Raw genomic sequence first — 17,143 nt, 5'->3', positions numbered from 1 at the left:
CTTCATAAAGTCAAATGAAACCTGCCGAATAATGTTACGTTAACACTGAATTACCGATTTATAATTTTCCATATACTTATCGAAAACAAAAAGACATTTCAAAATCTAACATGAAATACTGTACTGCTATTATGGCTTCTGGCAGGTAGACGTTTGTGAAATCATTTTGTAGTTTTTTTGATTACATGATGTTAAATTAAAAAAAGTCTAAATTATGTTCATATAGTTTCTTTTTATTTTTATTAAATCCTAAAATTCTAGGTGATGCAAAACTTTTAGTGAAAAAAAGTTTAGTGAAAAAAAGTGAAAAAAAGTGTTAGGAAGTGTTTGAGGAAACTGAGGACAAGTTTTCAGAAACCAGGTATATACACATTATTATTTTGCTTTCTATAAAAGGTTCTGTTATTTCCTGGAGAAAATCCCTGAATAAATAATTCAAATAAATTCTGTCCCCTGTCTGTGAGATGAGATGAGGTTAAAAGCTCTATCACTTTTACACAGTGGTTAAGAAGCTTGCTTGCACTGTGCAGGGTCACCGGTTCACGCCCAGCCTCTCCCATGTAACACCCATTCTTTATCAAAGCAGCACAATAAACTTTGCAGTCCAATGGTTTACATTTCAGTATTTAATATCATTGCTCCTGGGAACAAAGAATGGCTGTTTAAGGCTTGCATATTCTACACACGATTGTCATATCACAGGATGCCAGTAGCGCACAAACCGTACCTGTTTGCTTCACATCAGTCTTCACCAGATACAAATACACCTGTTATTGACACAGCGATGGGTTATAAATACTCTGCACAGATGAAAAAGGTCATTTGTGTTCATTTTAGTCTGAGGTTTGATGCAATCTTTCACAGAGAGAGCCTGCTTTGATCCAAATGAATCCTCTTAATGTAGAACAGTACAGCAGTCTGTGTGCAGTTGAATTGAAGGGGTAGATTCATGTCTTTTTGACACCCGTCCTTCACAGAGAACAGAGAGCCTATTTAAAGGATATTAAAACAAATCCGAATTTTCTGGTTTTCCTGTAACCTTGTTTAAGAGAGGATTCCCACACTTATTGCCTCAGATCCTTCAGCCTTGCTAAATAGTGGGAGCAACGGGTTCAACACACTTATTGTATAGGTAAAACTATTTGCCAGGTAAACTGATGCATATACAATATGATATGATAAACAGACTGAAACGCATCGCTGTATCAATGGAACTAAAACGTGTTTTTTTTTTAAAGGACGTAAGCTAAAGAAAAAAATCCCAGTCAGCCTTTCTGTAGTGACTGGGATCGAAACTGAACTGAAATGCTGTATGTGCAAGGAGACGCATCGCAATGAAATAATCCCACACTCCACAATTTACAGTAACGTAGCCGTGCTTCTTAACGTTGTGAACTTCGGGAGGAAGCACACACATTACATCATCTTTCAGCCAATCCTAAACATTATACATTGACCTGTCACTTTCCATTCATTCGATCCACATCCTTCCACCAACCCCAATTAACCTGTGATCAACCACAGAGGGTCTATCGTCTCGGCCAAACGGGTTAGAGGTCAAATGTTTAATCTTGCACCATACTCCATTATAATCAAATATATACCATTCATTGTAAACTACTGAATTAATCTAAAATTAATTGCCAAAGACCTGCAAAAGCTCAGGCCAGTGGATCAATAAACACTGCTAAGGAAACCAGAATTGATCAACAATCTCTAGCTACAAAATCCGGACACTGAATTCAGATATTGATTTTAATTTTTTTTTTAAAAAAGCATAATTTTTAAGGCAACTCCTTTAAACCAGTTAACTATTCCTATATCTTAACATCTAAGGCCTGCAAGGGGTAGCTCAGCATAAAATCTATTACCCTTTGACATTTCTTTCTTCTTTTTTTGCATAAAGTATAGTGACACCGGTGGCCAAATGTTGTAACTGCTGTTACTTCGACTGGGATTTTTGCATAGTACACAGTGCCACCAAGTGTTCAAAAAGTGAACATAAGCAACTTAAGCTAATAATCAGTCAATTCAATCCATCAGTCTGAAATCTGATTTAAGGAAATGATTAAAATAAGTAATCTATATTTTCAAGATCCACATGATCCCATCTTGAACCCACCTTGCTTTGTGAAGCAGGACCTGTTCTCCTAAACATTGGCTCTGCTGAAAAACGAGTTAATTGCCTCTTGAAAAGAAGTGAGTCTGACATAGAGGTGTGCCGATAGCCTGATCAGGGGCTGTGTGAGAGGGAGGGGAAGCCTTCAAGAGCGATGAATTGATGTGCAATTACTGCATTGTGAACTAACAACTAAACATTAATTAAACACCATATCAGAATGTTAGTTTACTGTTTTAAGTCAAGCTGTCCAACTGCAAAAAAAATCAAATCATAATAATAATAATAATAAATTGCAAGGGTGTTTGGGTTTACTCTAAAGGGGGACTAAACATTGTATGAGGCTGGTCATTTTGGGGTGAATGAGGTGGTGGTTGATTGGCTATTCAATGTCACAAGGCGGAATGGGGTCAAGATGGGTGGGTCATCATGAATAAATTCTACTGATTCTACATGGGACAGTACTCCATTGAAAGAGCAATCCAGAGCCTTGCAAAGAGCCCCCTTTACCCCAATTATCACAGCAGAAATACATTGGGACGAGGGGCTTCCACTAGTGTCAATTTGTCATCTATCTGCCTTACTGTTAAAATGCAACATCTTCGATTATCATAAAGCTCCATAGTTTGCAGAACGTCTGAAGACCCTGTCCACTCTATCTGCTGAGCTTGTCCCCTCTGCACGACACTGAAAGCTAGGCACCAGTCAAATAATGTAAGGACTTCCGCCTCATGGTCAGCGGTCAAGGTGTGGGACAGCGCGGCTACTTCTTGCTCCTGTAGTTAGCGGCCACCACCAGGTAGCTGTCGGGACTGAGATCCTTGAGGCTGGGCGACTTGTTCGGGACAGGGGACATCTTGCCCTCCACCCTGGAGATCTGCAGCATGCGGCAGGGGTCATGCTTCAGGAGGTAGCTCTCAAAGGTCTCCCAGCCTCCCCCCACGCGCACCATCACATGCTTGTTATTCAGCATCTGAAAGGGAAGGGAGAAGACACTGCTTCAGATTCAGAGAGAGGAACAAGAGGGCAGAAATGGTAGCTGAGTAATGTTCAGAACAGAAGGTAGGAAGCACTTTTTTTACACAGAGTTATAAATGCATGGAATAGCCTACCAGGTGACGTAGTGGGATCTAAAACACCGGGAACGTTTTAAAACCCACATGCCTGGGCTGTCTCCAGAGACACAGACCAGGGCAGTGTTCATTGCTCCTGTCAGAAATCATTCACCCCACATTTTTATTCAGTAGCAGTCCATGTGTTCGATGAGGTAGGGTAATATATCTAAAGGCTGATCCAGCCATTGATTTTCACTTTGAAGCTTCTGCTTAATGAATCTGCTTTTTGGCAACAGCACTGCGTTTGTAAGAGGGAGAAAAAATTAAATAAACAGCAGATTTAATAAAAGAATAAGAATACAATAGTCTTAAGATTACTATATTTGGGAGTCTAGTTTTAAAAAAAAAACTATGTGACTCATTCCAAATGATTCTTTGTTATTAAAATAGCAGTTTTTAATTTATTAGGCTTCCGTAAGAATACTGAAATCTTCCCACCTAATATTCTATTCTATTTTTAATACTGTGCAGCAATTAATAACTATATTTAATGTATCATCAACATGGCTAAATCATTATTGAATTGCGCATTAACTGTGCGCAGTCACCCCTACATACAAACCAATTCAAATCAGGTGAAAGATACCACTTCAATATTATTTGTAAGAAATATATATACCACAGAACGAACATACCACTGCCAGGGACTGATCTCTGCTCCAAAGCTTTCAAAACCTCCAATTATTTCCCTGCCTTGAGAAGACTATACTGCAGTGCAGTAAAGCAATGTGAAACCACAGCATAAGTATAGTGAAGGTATACTAAAACCATTGTAAAGCAACAGCAAGCACAGTGCATCCAATACAGGTCTGGTGAAACCATGGTAAAGCAAGGTAAATGCATGCAATAGTTTAATCACATGAAAAGCATGGCTTACTGCAACATGGCTGTACAGAGTACCACCACACCCACTCTGCTTTCTACAGACACTGTGTACAACTCAGACTGAGTAAGGGAATAGTTACAAAACAGCTGTGATTTTCTGGGGCTAATTCAATATTAACCTCTTTCACTCTCTTTTGTGTGCTCGTGTTACCCAGCTTTGATTAATGAATTCCCAGAATGAGTGTGCGTGTTCAAAATCTCATGATGCAAAATGAATTCCTGCTTCAAAAGCCAGCCTGAGCCACACAGCTGGACGTTCAGAGGAAACTTCAAACAGCACAGGCTGATGAAATAATCTCCTTTTAAGTAAGGCTTGCCACTTCACTAATTAAAACACCAACTGGATGCAGTCCAGGCTATCTGGGTATTAATGCAATGCAAGGATGGTGCTTGAGAGTCATTTATTAGTCTATTTGTCAAACCAGTGGTGGGTCACTAATGTCTGGTGCCGTAAATGAATTTGGTCGTCTTTATGAGGGTGATGCTGCATTGCAATGTTTAACACAATGTGGTTAATTTCCAAAGTCCAGTTCCTTTACAGAAAGTAACCAAATCTCACTCAAAGTAATCCATGTATCTTTTTCTTTAGTCTAAATAAAGGCACTGTACAATAAAATCACTATTAAACATGCCCAGCAGACTCTCATAATAAAAACTGTCTGTTTATATTTTGCAAAGGGCTGCAAATACTATTCATATAAAAATGCCATTTAAAAAGCTGTACCAGTATATATATATAATACCCTGCTGCGGCATAAGATAGTTTAAGCCTAGGCCCTGTTGCCATGACAACAGCTTCAGAGAAGGACAGCAGCGTCTCATTTCAGAAGCTGGCAGAGAGGCCGCGACGTTCCCATGAGGCTTTGCAAAGCCATCCGTTTTCTGTCAGCCCGGCACTCCTGTTCATCTGTTTTTTTCTTAACTCAATTATTAAACAGCTATTAAGTCTCTGGTAAGGCAAGGCAGATTTACAGTCCCCTCCATGATAATAACTTGCCTAATGTGACACAGTGCCCAGAGTGCTGTATGTAAATATCTCACATAAAATGCAGTCAATTACTACTTCCAATTAGGCAGCATTAAAGCCTTTTGATTCCCTATCTTCTACAGCTCTTAATTGCTGGATTTCAATGTCAGGGCTGGCGAAGGATTTAATAGGTCTAAAACTGAGTTTACAGGCAGCACTGGTATAATGGAGATATTAAAGACAGTACATGCAGTCTGCTTTGTAACAGGACAGTGATCCTTAGGAAAAGATAACAACTGGTCCTGTAAAACGAGGCATTGAAATGGGTGGGGGAAATTCTACTAAAACTAAGACATGGAAACAGAGAACCTAGGGCTGCGAATAGACCGCGCGTGACAGGCAATGACAGCGTTTTAGGCCTGAAGATTCCTGCAAGAGTCATGTGACAAGAACAGGGAGCACAATGATATTAGGGATGAAGTGTACAGCTGCATTAACGTGATCCTGTGAGAAGATTATAATGAGCATGATAAGAGAAGGAGCCTCTTGAACCGTGATGCATCCGAGAGTCCTTGTAGATCTGTCGAGTGCAGCTACACTAACAGGACTGAAGACAGATACTATTCTTTAGGATTCTAGCTCATTAGGAATGGCTGGATCTGGGCGGTGTTAACAGGTGCTAAAATGGAACATGAAATGAGAACAGGGTCTCTATTTTAGTTTATCTAACAAAACCCTTAAAGAACACGTCTCAGTCCTGCATATATTGCGAGCAGCTCTGGAATAATGAGTTGCATGTTATGTTCAGGTAGCAAAATACTGGAGTACTGGTAGGTTAAACTATAGCGGTTAAAGTCCTGTTACTAGAAGAAAATAAGTCGTGTCCTTTTTCCCTTCAAAGGATCCAGATTGAGTCGCTTCTCCCCCCCCCCCCCCCCCCCACTGCAGTATAATATAATGAAACATTTATAAACCGCTTCGAAAGATCAATCAATGAGAACATTATCAGGTCGCTGTTCCAGCAGAAGGGCCAGTCCCCACAGCGCCTGAGTGATGATATAATTGGGTTTCGGTGGGGGAGCGGTTTTCAATCATGCCGACAGACGCAGTGCATTGCGGCACGTTTTCCAATAAGACTGGGGTTGGATTTAAAGGATAACTGTCCCTTATTACAGGTGGAGGTATTACCTTGTTGTACTCTGCCCCAGGCGGGCTATTAGTATTATTTAATAAGCTTTTAATGCAGTGTTGGCTTCTCTGTGCTGGGTGACAGAGGTTACATTGTGAGAATCCTGCTTGCTTTTGACAGCCTCATCATTAAATCTGCCAGATTGTCCTTGCCACTGCCCTAGCTCGCACATTCCCCGCGCCTCGGTTACAATTCACAAAGGCACTGATCTTGTTTACCTTATTGATCATTCATACTTGATACATGCAAAATGCAATTTTTCACTCATACACAATAATATTCAAAGACCTGGTTTCCTAGGCAATAGCAGTTTCCAATATTTCTCCACAAAGCACTCCCTGTAGAGTGTTTTGAGAAACACACTGATGTGTGTGCTTGTTGTTTTATTTTGATGCCATATGCCTGCCTTTTAAAAAATGGTTTTATACCCAACAGAACTACTCTTTTATAGGGTTACTGTGGTATAACATGATTATAGCATAACAAAGAGAAGTATAGCGCAGTGAAAGATAGACCCTGCGTAATGCATTGAAATGCATTGACGTATCTCTTGTTTACTTAAATAAGCACATAGATAAAGTGTATTTGTTTAAGTAAATAATGTTCCAATGGCCAGCATGCAGCACTATTGTCATCACAATATTGGTTTAGCCAAGCTAAATCCAGAGCAACAGCAATGTTTAATCAGTAAAACAAAAACAAACATATGTGCTGTAAAGGGGTCATTCCCTGTGTTTCCTCACTCATTCCCACTGAACCATTGAGTATCATGCCTTGATTAATACCCAATAACTTAAAAATAACTTGATCAAGTATTAGGCTTGTGTAATGCCTGATGATGTGCACTGACCACAGATCAAGCATTCAAAATGCATTCAAGTTTTTGCTGAAATCATATGGGCTACCTAGTGTGCTGCTGCTCGGCAACCAAGACTAACGCGTCTGGTCTTCAGACACTGATTAACTTTAACGATGTTTATTTTTAACGCTCAGATATTACTGTACATGAAGTATAGCCAGCCTCGGTCTTGTCAGAGCTGCACTATATCACTAGCAAGCTCTTCAGCGGTCACTAGTAGCATGCCAATGCTTCAGTTCACAGTTCAGCAGAGAAAAGGTCATCAGTTTACATTATAGAGAAGGACAAATAAGTGTTGTTTCTTACTATTTTTGAAACATATTCCACCTCAAATTCTGAATCAGTCCTGGATACTGCTGCTAGGTTACGCACGTAACAAGATGTTGAATTTTCGGGTGAGTTAGCAGGGGTTCAATAGTCTACACTGCACTGCGGACAACATAATGACTCTTCTTCCGTGACTGTTGCTACATTAACCACACTTTCTATTTGCCCGATCTATTGTTATTGCAACAATTAGACGAGCCAACTTTGTTTCATACTGAGCCTGACAGAAATCTAATTACTTGACAGCACTCTGATTATTTGAATGATTTACACACGGCTCAGCACGAAACGAAGGGAGTAGGGTGTCCAGTACTGTAAGTGTTACTGGTAAAGGGGCGATACTTTGACAGCCTGCTGGAGGAGGAGCACGGGCTTCAGTTAGACACTGCATCACATGACAACACCATAAACTACGGACTGACAAGGAAGTGATAGGGCAGCACAGCACGGTGGAAGCATGGGAAAGCACAGGCAAGCAAGGTAAAGTATTCACAAACAGCAGAATGAAATGCTCACCCCAAAACAGGTGGGCAGACAGTAAGCCCTGCATGTTACTGGCTGACAGAATAAAGAGTCACAAATGCTTTTCTATCAGGTGCCATCTAGAAAGCTTTGGAACCAATTCATAAACCAAAATGAGTTTTCTGTTGCTTTGTTCGCTATTTTAAATGTCTCCATGTCTGTTTATTTCAAGCTCAGACCTCATCTCTTGTCATTATTAATACAAAACATCCCTTGATGTCCTGCATATAATCTTTTCCATCCAAGAATTGTTTATATCTTGCCCCCACCAAACAGGACGAGCGCAGCATTAGCCAGCCCCTTATTGAAACATCACAACCCACATGCCTCAGGTACTCAAGCAGTCTCCTTTGGAGTCCAGTTTTTAATTGGACTGTGCAGCAGGGCTCAGTTTTGCAGCACACGTCCGTGTATTGTTTGAAACACAGGGCTCTCGAGAGCTAGGTTATAAAAGGCTGGAGTTATAATGGGTTTTTTAATGAGCAACCCAATTCATCAATGCAATGGCGGTACCTTTATGATTCGAATCAATGGCAGACGCATCATAGCGAGGTATCCTAGGCTAGGCAGCATTCTGGGGATTGTTTCTAATGAAATCCCCCCCCGGTAATGCAGACATCACAATGTTGCTGAACACCTACTCTCCAATATCCTTGTGTTAATACATATCACCCCGGTAATGTGTTTTTGAATATCAGTATGCATTGTAATGATCGCTTCCAATCTATCATCGTAAAACAGTACCATTGTTTATGCTCATTACATTTTTTTTGTGGTGGTGGCATCTGGAGTGTTGGTCGTTATTTTGATGGAGGAATAAGCCACATATATCTGCTCGTCTCCTGCTAAGTCGATAGCATGTGACGTGATACGGGGCATACAGAGAGCCTTTTGATCTCTAAACGTAAAGAAACACACCAAATGACGCCATTCTGAATATTTTTCTTTATTCAAAAATGGGAGAGGTTGGTTGATAAGCTCACCCCCCATGTTGTCACTGCCCTGCTGTATCAAATAAAACCGTGTTCGTGATTAAGATGACCATGACATGATACTGTTGTCACCAAGCTAATGCTCCAGTCTAAAGCCCAGAGGATGGTACAAGGCTGACTATTGCTTTAACCAAGTTATCCCTTCACATTGAACCAGTTCACTTGGTATTGAGGGTATAAATCACAATTAAACCCAGAATACATGTGGACCTTTAGATGGCTTGGTATAAACATATAGTTCATTCATTCTATAACATTTGTCTTGTATAATACACCATTATATATCAGATATTACCTGATTTGAACTACGTACACTCTTAAGACATTGTAGCTTATTCTTCATACTCCCTTGTGTTTGTTTGTTTGTTTGTTTGTTTGTTTTTTTCTTTCTGTGTTCTTATTAATATAGCAGTTTCAATTTCCCAGCTTGCAAACACAAGTGCAAATCAGATTCTGGAGCCTGTGGAGCTTTGATTAACCAAAAAATAAATCAATAATAAAAAATAAAAAAACATGAAATGAATCAAAAGGGCTGAAATGAATGACAGATAGCACCGTCTGGAATATTTAATTTAAAAAAACGCAAGAGAAGAGAAGAAAGCAGAGACACAGCTGCAGGGTCGCACTGACCCCACGAAATTACCCAGCCCTTCCACGTCACACAAACAAACAGCAAAAAGAATAATATTGCTCTTCGAGGCATCGTTGGATTCAATGCGGTGCATTCACGATGTGCACAATAAGAACACGCCGTGCCTTCAAGGAGCGAGTCGCGCAGGACCCAGTTCAAAGAGACCCTGTCCTTGGTTGCTAAGTGACATTGAGATATGAAGAGTGCATGGACTGTAGCCTCCGAGTACACAAAGACCTGCAAACAGGAATCAAATAAACACTCTTTTTTATTTGAAATCTCAATAGCGTTCGTGGGTAGGAGGTCAGTGCTCTTCAATTCTCTGTGTGGACCGCGGCGTGCCGGCCACGCAGTCGGGTCAACCTGATGTCACGATAATTGGTTCTATTTCAACATGCTGCTTCTAATAACCTCCAGGCTGTCCCTTCATATTAATAATAATATGATTGTAATATTGACAGCGACCAGCTACAGTACAAGTTCTTTATGTGTGAGAGGTTTATGTGGCACTGATTAAGTTACATGCATTATAGGCATGAGAATATTTACAAATGAGAGAAATTCATTGGGCCCATCTATGCTTCTGGTAGCTCGTTCCTGGCAGCTGGTTGATCTACACACTTTGTGGAGTAGTGGTTAGGGATCTGGACTCTTGACCGGAGGGTTGTGGGTTCAATCCCAGGTGGGGGGACACTGCTACTGTACCCTTGAGCAAGGTACTTTACCTAGATTGCTCTAGTAAAAACCCAACTGTATAAATGGGTAATTGTGTAAAAAAAAATGTAATTGTATGTAAAAATAAAGTGATATCTTGTAACAATTGTAAGTCACCCTGGATATAGGACGTCTGCTAAGAAATGAATAATAAAATAATAGTAATGTAATCTGTTCATACCCTCACCGCTATCTCAGGTATGGAAATAAGACTCCTGTTGTTGTATAGAAGTGTGATCCATTCCTGGTTTCACTTTAAGTTTAATCAGACACACCTGAGCTTGTTACCTGTACACTGTGGCTAATCAAGCTTGTATTAAAACCTGGAATGAGTGAAACTGCTGTACAACAGGAGTCGTATACCCATCCCTGCATCCCCGATGGAGAAGTGTCTCCTCTTTAGCTTAGACATGCCGCCACTCTATGTGATATATTGAAGACAGTATTTTTAGATACAACAAATGTTTATTATAAGATATAATTATTTGTGTTTGGTAAATGTAGTTTCAGTATTTGAATGACTTTTTGTAGTGGTTTTATTAAAAACAATTTGCTGTCTTAAAAAGCAAGAGGGTTGCAATATCAGCTTGTGGCCACTAGAGGTTGCTGGTGACACAATAATGACGAAGGAAGCTTGTCTCGAGGGTAGTTCACAGGTCTGCACAGCTGGGGGTTGGACGGAAGCACGCTTCGGGTGGCCCTAATGCAGTCAGCAAATGGGAGAAACTCTTAGATTACCTGCAAGCATGATCCATTTAGTTATGGAAGCTAATCCTTCACACAAACAGGGTTTCATCAGTCGCAGTAAACACCAGTCCTCAATTAGTGTCCCCCTGTTAAGATTTTAATCAGGATGCACTGCTCATTAAGTTGGCATTGATTTCCAATTGGTTTCAGCTGCTTCCTGGTGCTCTGACTAGCAGGGAAGGACACGGTGTTCAATAGATTTAATTGCAGCAGGTCACCATACTGCCTGCCTGCTTCACACCGCTAATGAGTTCCCTGTGTCAGCCTGATTGATGTCAACAGCCAGGGGGTGTGGCTTCTGATTGAAAAACAGCCAGGGGGTGTGGCTTCTGCAAGGGGCTTCTGCAAGGGGCTGCTGAGGGGGCGGGGTCACTACATCCAATAACTTCTTATCCACCGTTTTTAAATTGACTTGACGAATTTAAATATCGCTTCTGTTTGAATTGTTAAAAGAATTTGGCTTGAGTTCCGTGGCTGATGTATAATGTTGTTTTCACGGTCGGCACAGTTTAGCCAGGATCGAGCACATCGCTTAAGCCCTTAAGTTACGCAGGCTGTACCTGTTGGCACAGGCCGAGTGCATCCCAGAAGAATTCTCTCTTCCTGCGTCGTCATGACGACAGCTCTGCAGCCTTTACCCTGGCAACCGGGCTGTTTTTTTCTTATTATTTAAAGAGACGTCAAGACTGAAGGAGTTTGGCTGATTCCAGCACACCGTACTGCAGCAAACCTGATGGATTGCATTTTAAGCCCATTGTAAATGCAGGTCATTGTACTGTAAATTTCCACCAATTTTAGTGTCTTTCATGACACAGAAAAAAAACAAACATCCAATGATTTTATTTAGTAAGGCTTGAGCATGCATGAACCTCTTTTTTAAATAAAGGCAGTCTTGTTATGACTGAAAAATAAATCTTGTGTACCGGTAGTCTGATAAGGCCAATTTTTTGAATATCATTATTTTCATTGTGTCCCTGAATGGTATTTGTACTGAAAACAGATAAATAAAAAGAATCACTGGCTCCTAACAGTTGGTGACAGCTTCGTTCTGGTGACCACAAAGAAAGACAGCTTTTACTGTAGTGCAACAAAAAAAGGGTTCTATTTCTGAGGCAAAAAACAGCCTTACCAAGTCCCCAAACTGGCCAAGAACCAGACAAGAGAGAAGCAAAACACTCGATCCTGTGAATAAATCTGTGCCAGCCAAAAGTAATGTGCCTGCTGATCAGGACAGTAGCGCTGCGGTGACAATGCCAGCTCTGTGCTGGTGCTCCATTAGGTAGTAATTGCTGAATTGCAGGGATCGAGTTACTGCCAGGAGCAATGAAGACCGAGCATAGACCGTCAAAAACTCTACCAGCAGAGCATCGGATCTTACAGGGAGCCTCTTCCACCTTAACCCCTGCAGCTCCACAATCCAGGATCCGCATGCCAGCAAATCCCACTACTGCTCCCTCTACATACACAAAAGCATCTGCTATGCACGACTCGAAATCAAAAATCAAGAGCATTGGCCGCCAGCTTCCTCGGCGCTGTTTGACCCCCTTATCAACAGGGGTCACTGTAAGCACGGGGGGAGCATTCTGGTGGGGATTAGTGGTACTACAGATTGTGATATAATGGAAAGTAAATTGCTGTACCCTGATGAAGAGAATCTTCTCTCCCACCCGGTATCTTCCTTGGGATTGCATCTCCACACAAAACCTGTTAGGGCACTTACAAGGAGGATCCTCGGAGATGTGTTTTACCTGAAAAGGAAGAGAGACAGTTTCTTAGAACGAATGAGTATTCTGTACAATTATATTACAAACCTTTACTTCCAAAGAAAGAAAGAAAGAAAGAAAGAAAGAAAGAAAGAAAGAAAGAGATTATCCCTCATAAAAGTTAACTACAGTAAATGTGCACGTAGTTTCCTTATGATTTTCCAATAGATATACTATGCATTTACTGTAGTTTACATTGGTTTACCCTGTTTTTATATATATGCTTCCCAGTGGTTAAAGAAAAGGGCTCGTTACCCAGGAGATCCCCGGTTCAAATCCCACCTCAGCCACTGACTCATTGTGTGACCCTGCGCAAGTCACTTAACCTCCTTGTGCTCCGTCTTTCGGGTGAGACGTAGTTGTAAGTGACTCTGCAGCTGATGCATAGTTCACACATCCTAGTCTCTGTAAGTTGCCTTGGATAAAGGCGTCTGCTAAATAAACAAATAATAATAATAATAATATCTCCCTGGGCTTTACAATGCTTTCATTGTGCATTGTTGCACATTGCAATGCTTTTACTACAGGAAACTTTTATAAGGGGGATTTGAGAAAAAGGGGATATTATCTACAGTAGCATCTCTCTGGCTTTACTCACAGCATCGTCCAGAAGCTTCCCTGTGCTTTTCCTGCCAGGTGACTTGGTGGGTGAGGGGGAGACGGGGGAGAGGGGGGAGGCGGGGCAGGGGGACGGGATGGGAATCTTCTCCTCCTGCTCGATCTCCTTCTCCAGTTTGATCAGTCCGGGGGGCTCCACTCCGTACCTGCACAAGGGAGGCGCACACAAGAGACAGGCTCAAAGCTACCTGGAAATCCATGCAGTTAACTTAGTAACGCATGCCATATGCAGCATTACACTAAATGCTGTACAGTGTAAATTGGGAACTGTTACAGTTCTTTGAATAAAGTGCCTACAGTTTCAACCACTGTTAAAACCCGGTCTCTGTGGATAGGCAGAGAATCATAACAGGTGTGATACATTTCACAAATTCCTGTAAATTCAAAATCTGATCATTCGCTATCATTAAAAACTAAATAACCGTAAGGGAGATATACGGATCGGTGGACAGACAGATAGACAGATGGACAGAAGGACAGGCCCCTCCTGATAACCCCAGATTCTGATGCGCTCAGTAAGGCGCTTTGGAGTATTCTTGTAACCCTTGGATTTGCCTTGAAAAAACATTATTCTTGCAGGGTTTTAAAAACGGGCCGAGGCTGGTTGTACTCTGCTGCCCTGTGTTGATCCGGCCCCAGTATGTAACTGCGTCAGGGAACACTGAGAGAGGAGGGCTATTTGAACAGCTGTCCTCCAGATGTTCTGCGGCCCCCGTGATTACAAGCCATCTCTCTCTGTCACACCTGACCTGTTAGTTTGGGAAGGTTAGTGATGGGCCAGGATGCCAGCTGAAGGATTTCACAGCTAAATGGGCTGGAAAATCTCAATATTTATTCCCAAAAATGTCTCTCGCTCCTTTTTATTTTCCACCTGAATGCTCTTGTCTTAGCCAAGAGGGGAAATGAAGGGAATATCCCAGAGATGTGAGGTTAAAGGTTAAGGACCAGCTGTTGGTTCACATTTTCACCTTTTCCACTATGCTGTTAATTATTTACACAGTATAGTGTATATTCTGGGTCTGGATGAGCCTGGTTTTGCAGGTTGTTTGGGCTGAAGCACAGGAGAGTATAATTACAAAGCACATGTTTTGTGTACCTGAACCAAAAAAGGATATCTGAACTGAGCCAGCTCCATTAGATTAACAGTAAAACTTTACCTGGATGCTATTCTTCCCAGCTCCAGTAAGCACAGACACACTTCTCTGGGTTGTTTATGAAGAACTGTCAAATGACAAACAGCCAAAACTAAAAATAAGAATATCTGAAAGAGCATGGAGTAGGATTATAATGTACTATTGATTAAGGCACTATTCACCAGATACTAGCAAGGAGGTAAACCACACAAACATTATAGGATAATATGAGTAGTGATAATTACACTGATAGCGAAAGGTAGGAGTAACTGAATTAGATTAACGTCGATGACAACGACACTGTCGTCGCAAACTTTCTTTGTTCGTTTTACCTTAAAATGCCACCCCATCTTTGTACAGCCCTGGTAGTTTACACACCAATGAGGTCAGAAACAACATGCAAAGAAAACAGGGGTGCCATGTGCTAACCTGGGCCCTCCGCCTGTCATACCAGCCTCTGTAATAACTGGTGTGCTGTCAAGGCTGGTGCAATGGTGAGGGTGATTTCTAGTCTCTCTAGTCTTCCGACTGTCTGGCGATCAAAGGAAGACTTAAGTCTGAACCAGCCTCAGTAATCTAGTAACACAGCATCAGACACAACACAACCCACTGCAATTCACTGGAGATGAAACTTCACGCACAGCAGCACGTGTGATGGTAGAGCACAGAACAGCACACACACAGCAAGAATGTGTTGCCGTATACATGCAAGTTATGAGATACACATCTCAAAAAACATCTAGTCATGGGCAGAACTGTTTACTACAGAAGAATGTAGAATTCCACTTAGAATACTATCGTTTTTTTTTGGACACTGTTATTAAATTCTATGGAAGTATTTTATTTTATTTCTAGTAACCCATAGTCATGTGAATCATATCAACCTTTCATTAGCTTAAGAATCAATTCCATGCCTCCCCGATCATTGTGTAGTGGAGGCTACCGTTAGTGTGTTCTAAGGTTCTGAACGGTTCTCCTTTTTCTGATCTGCTATAGTCTGGAGCTTACAGCAAATTTCAGAGACCCCGATTAACACTAGTCTTGGACTACCTTACATAAGGTAACATCAGGATATCAGGTAGTACATTTAGTGCTCATCAGGGTCTGTGTAAAGAACCCTGCTCTATTAACACACAAGGAGCGCGTCTCCATTTCAGGAGAGATAAGGGTGCAGCTCGCATTGTCAAAGGGGCGTTTGGAGTGCTTTACAAAGAGGAGGGGCAGGTCTCTCGACTGTTTATTCCTGACGAGATACAGATTAGCCATTCAAAGAAATAAATAGGGAGCCTTTCATCATCCATCTGAGACGTCCCTCGCAAGTCAACAATCGCTGCTTTTCACAAAGATCTAGCGCTCGCGGAAAAAAAAGGACATATTTATATCAAAACCTGTCTTATACTTGTGCAGTTCTGTCTACCAAGCAGCTTCCTTGAAGTTCAAAAGTGCAAAAGCAACTTTCCTTCCAAGTTCTTTTACTCCTTATTTATGGACAGGCGGACGGAAGGGTGGACAGGCAGATAGATAGACAAATAGATAGACAGATAGATAGATATATAGATAGATAGATAGATAGATAGATAGATAGATAGATAGATAGATCTGGTTTGATAAAGACAACAAAAACATCACATAAAAGCTAAACTGCATTATTATAAAAGAATCATAAGCTCTGGATTGTATGGCATCTCTTGTGTTAGACAGGTAACACACACAATACACAGACAGACAGCAGACAGACGGAGACAGATGGAATAACCGCCCCTGACAGACTGCTGGATACTTACCCAGCCCTTCAGACTCAAACAGGCAGGTGTCTCCCACCCCCACTTCCCGGCACCAGCTCAAGAAGTTGGCAGTGTTGTCGCGGGCGAAGAATGACCCGGAGGGGGCGCTGGCTTTGCAGGGGATCCTCCGGAAGGGCAGGTTCTGTGGGGTGAGAGGGCAATACACTGAGTCAGCTCAGAATCTGCAGCTGCTGCTGCTGCTCACACAGACACTAGAGAAGTTACAAGATGCTGTCAGATCCCAACACACAGGGGATTCAAGGTAGTGCTGGATCACTGAAAGATAGCCCTTAATGGGGCAATACATGAGGGGGAGAGGCAGTGTTTAACGGTGTTTAACGTCGCCGTTGTATTTTCTCTTTAACTATATTGTTATAACTTACTCTCCCTTTTTTTTAGCCTGCAACTGTTAAGTCTAAATCTAATGTGATATTTTGTATTGTCTGCTAAGAAATAAATAATAATAATAATGATTTCCATTACACGAGAGTAGATGTTAAAACTTCATGCTGATTTGAACTCGGCTCTCGCCAAGATAAGCACCAACTAAGACGTAGCTTTACATTAAACTAATGTGATCCATATGTGTCTCCATCCATTTACGTTTCCTTCCATATGATGATGTAGATATCCTTCTGTCTGGTGTTAATGGCTGAAGTGTAATGCTGGCTCCAGGGATCAGCTTATTTTGCCTCCCTGGCGCATCAGCACACACAACGGCTGCGATGCTGGCTCCGGGGATCAACCAAAGTGCGGCCTCCCCAGCGCATCAGCATGA

The 17,143-nt window shown here is 41.5% G+C and overlaps 1 protein-coding gene across 3 annotated transcripts in view; it reads right to left on the bottom strand.

The window, feature by feature from the left end:
* Positions 1-611: 611 nt before the first annotated feature.
* Positions 612-17,143, bottom strand: part of LOC117434553 (growth arrest-specific protein 2) — a 30,764-nt gene continuing 14,232 nt past the window's right edge. For all 3 annotated transcript variants that reach the window (XM_059002886.1, XM_034057117.3, XM_059002885.1), the window contains 5 exons: positions 16,366-16,507; positions 14,606-14,669; positions 13,429-13,594; positions 12,708-12,815; positions 612-3,092 (listed from right to left, as the gene is read on the bottom strand). In XM_059002886.1, coding sequence (XP_058858869.1) covers positions 2,883-3,092; positions 12,708-12,815; positions 13,429-13,594; positions 14,606-14,669; positions 16,366-16,507 — 690 coding nt within the window. In that variant the 3' untranslated portion in view covers positions 612-2,882. The remainder of the gene's footprint in view (positions 3,093-12,707; positions 12,816-13,428; positions 13,595-14,605; positions 14,670-16,365; positions 16,508-17,143) is intronic.

This window comes from Acipenser ruthenus, chromosome 28, assembly GCF_902713425.1.
Source record: "Acipenser ruthenus chromosome 28, fAciRut3.2 maternal haplotype, whole genome shotgun sequence".
Taxonomy (NCBI): domain Eukaryota; kingdom Metazoa; phylum Chordata; class Actinopteri; order Acipenseriformes; family Acipenseridae; genus Acipenser; species Acipenser ruthenus.
Note: the sequence above shows the minus strand (reverse complement) of the source record. Positions and strands in the feature narration are given on the sequence as shown.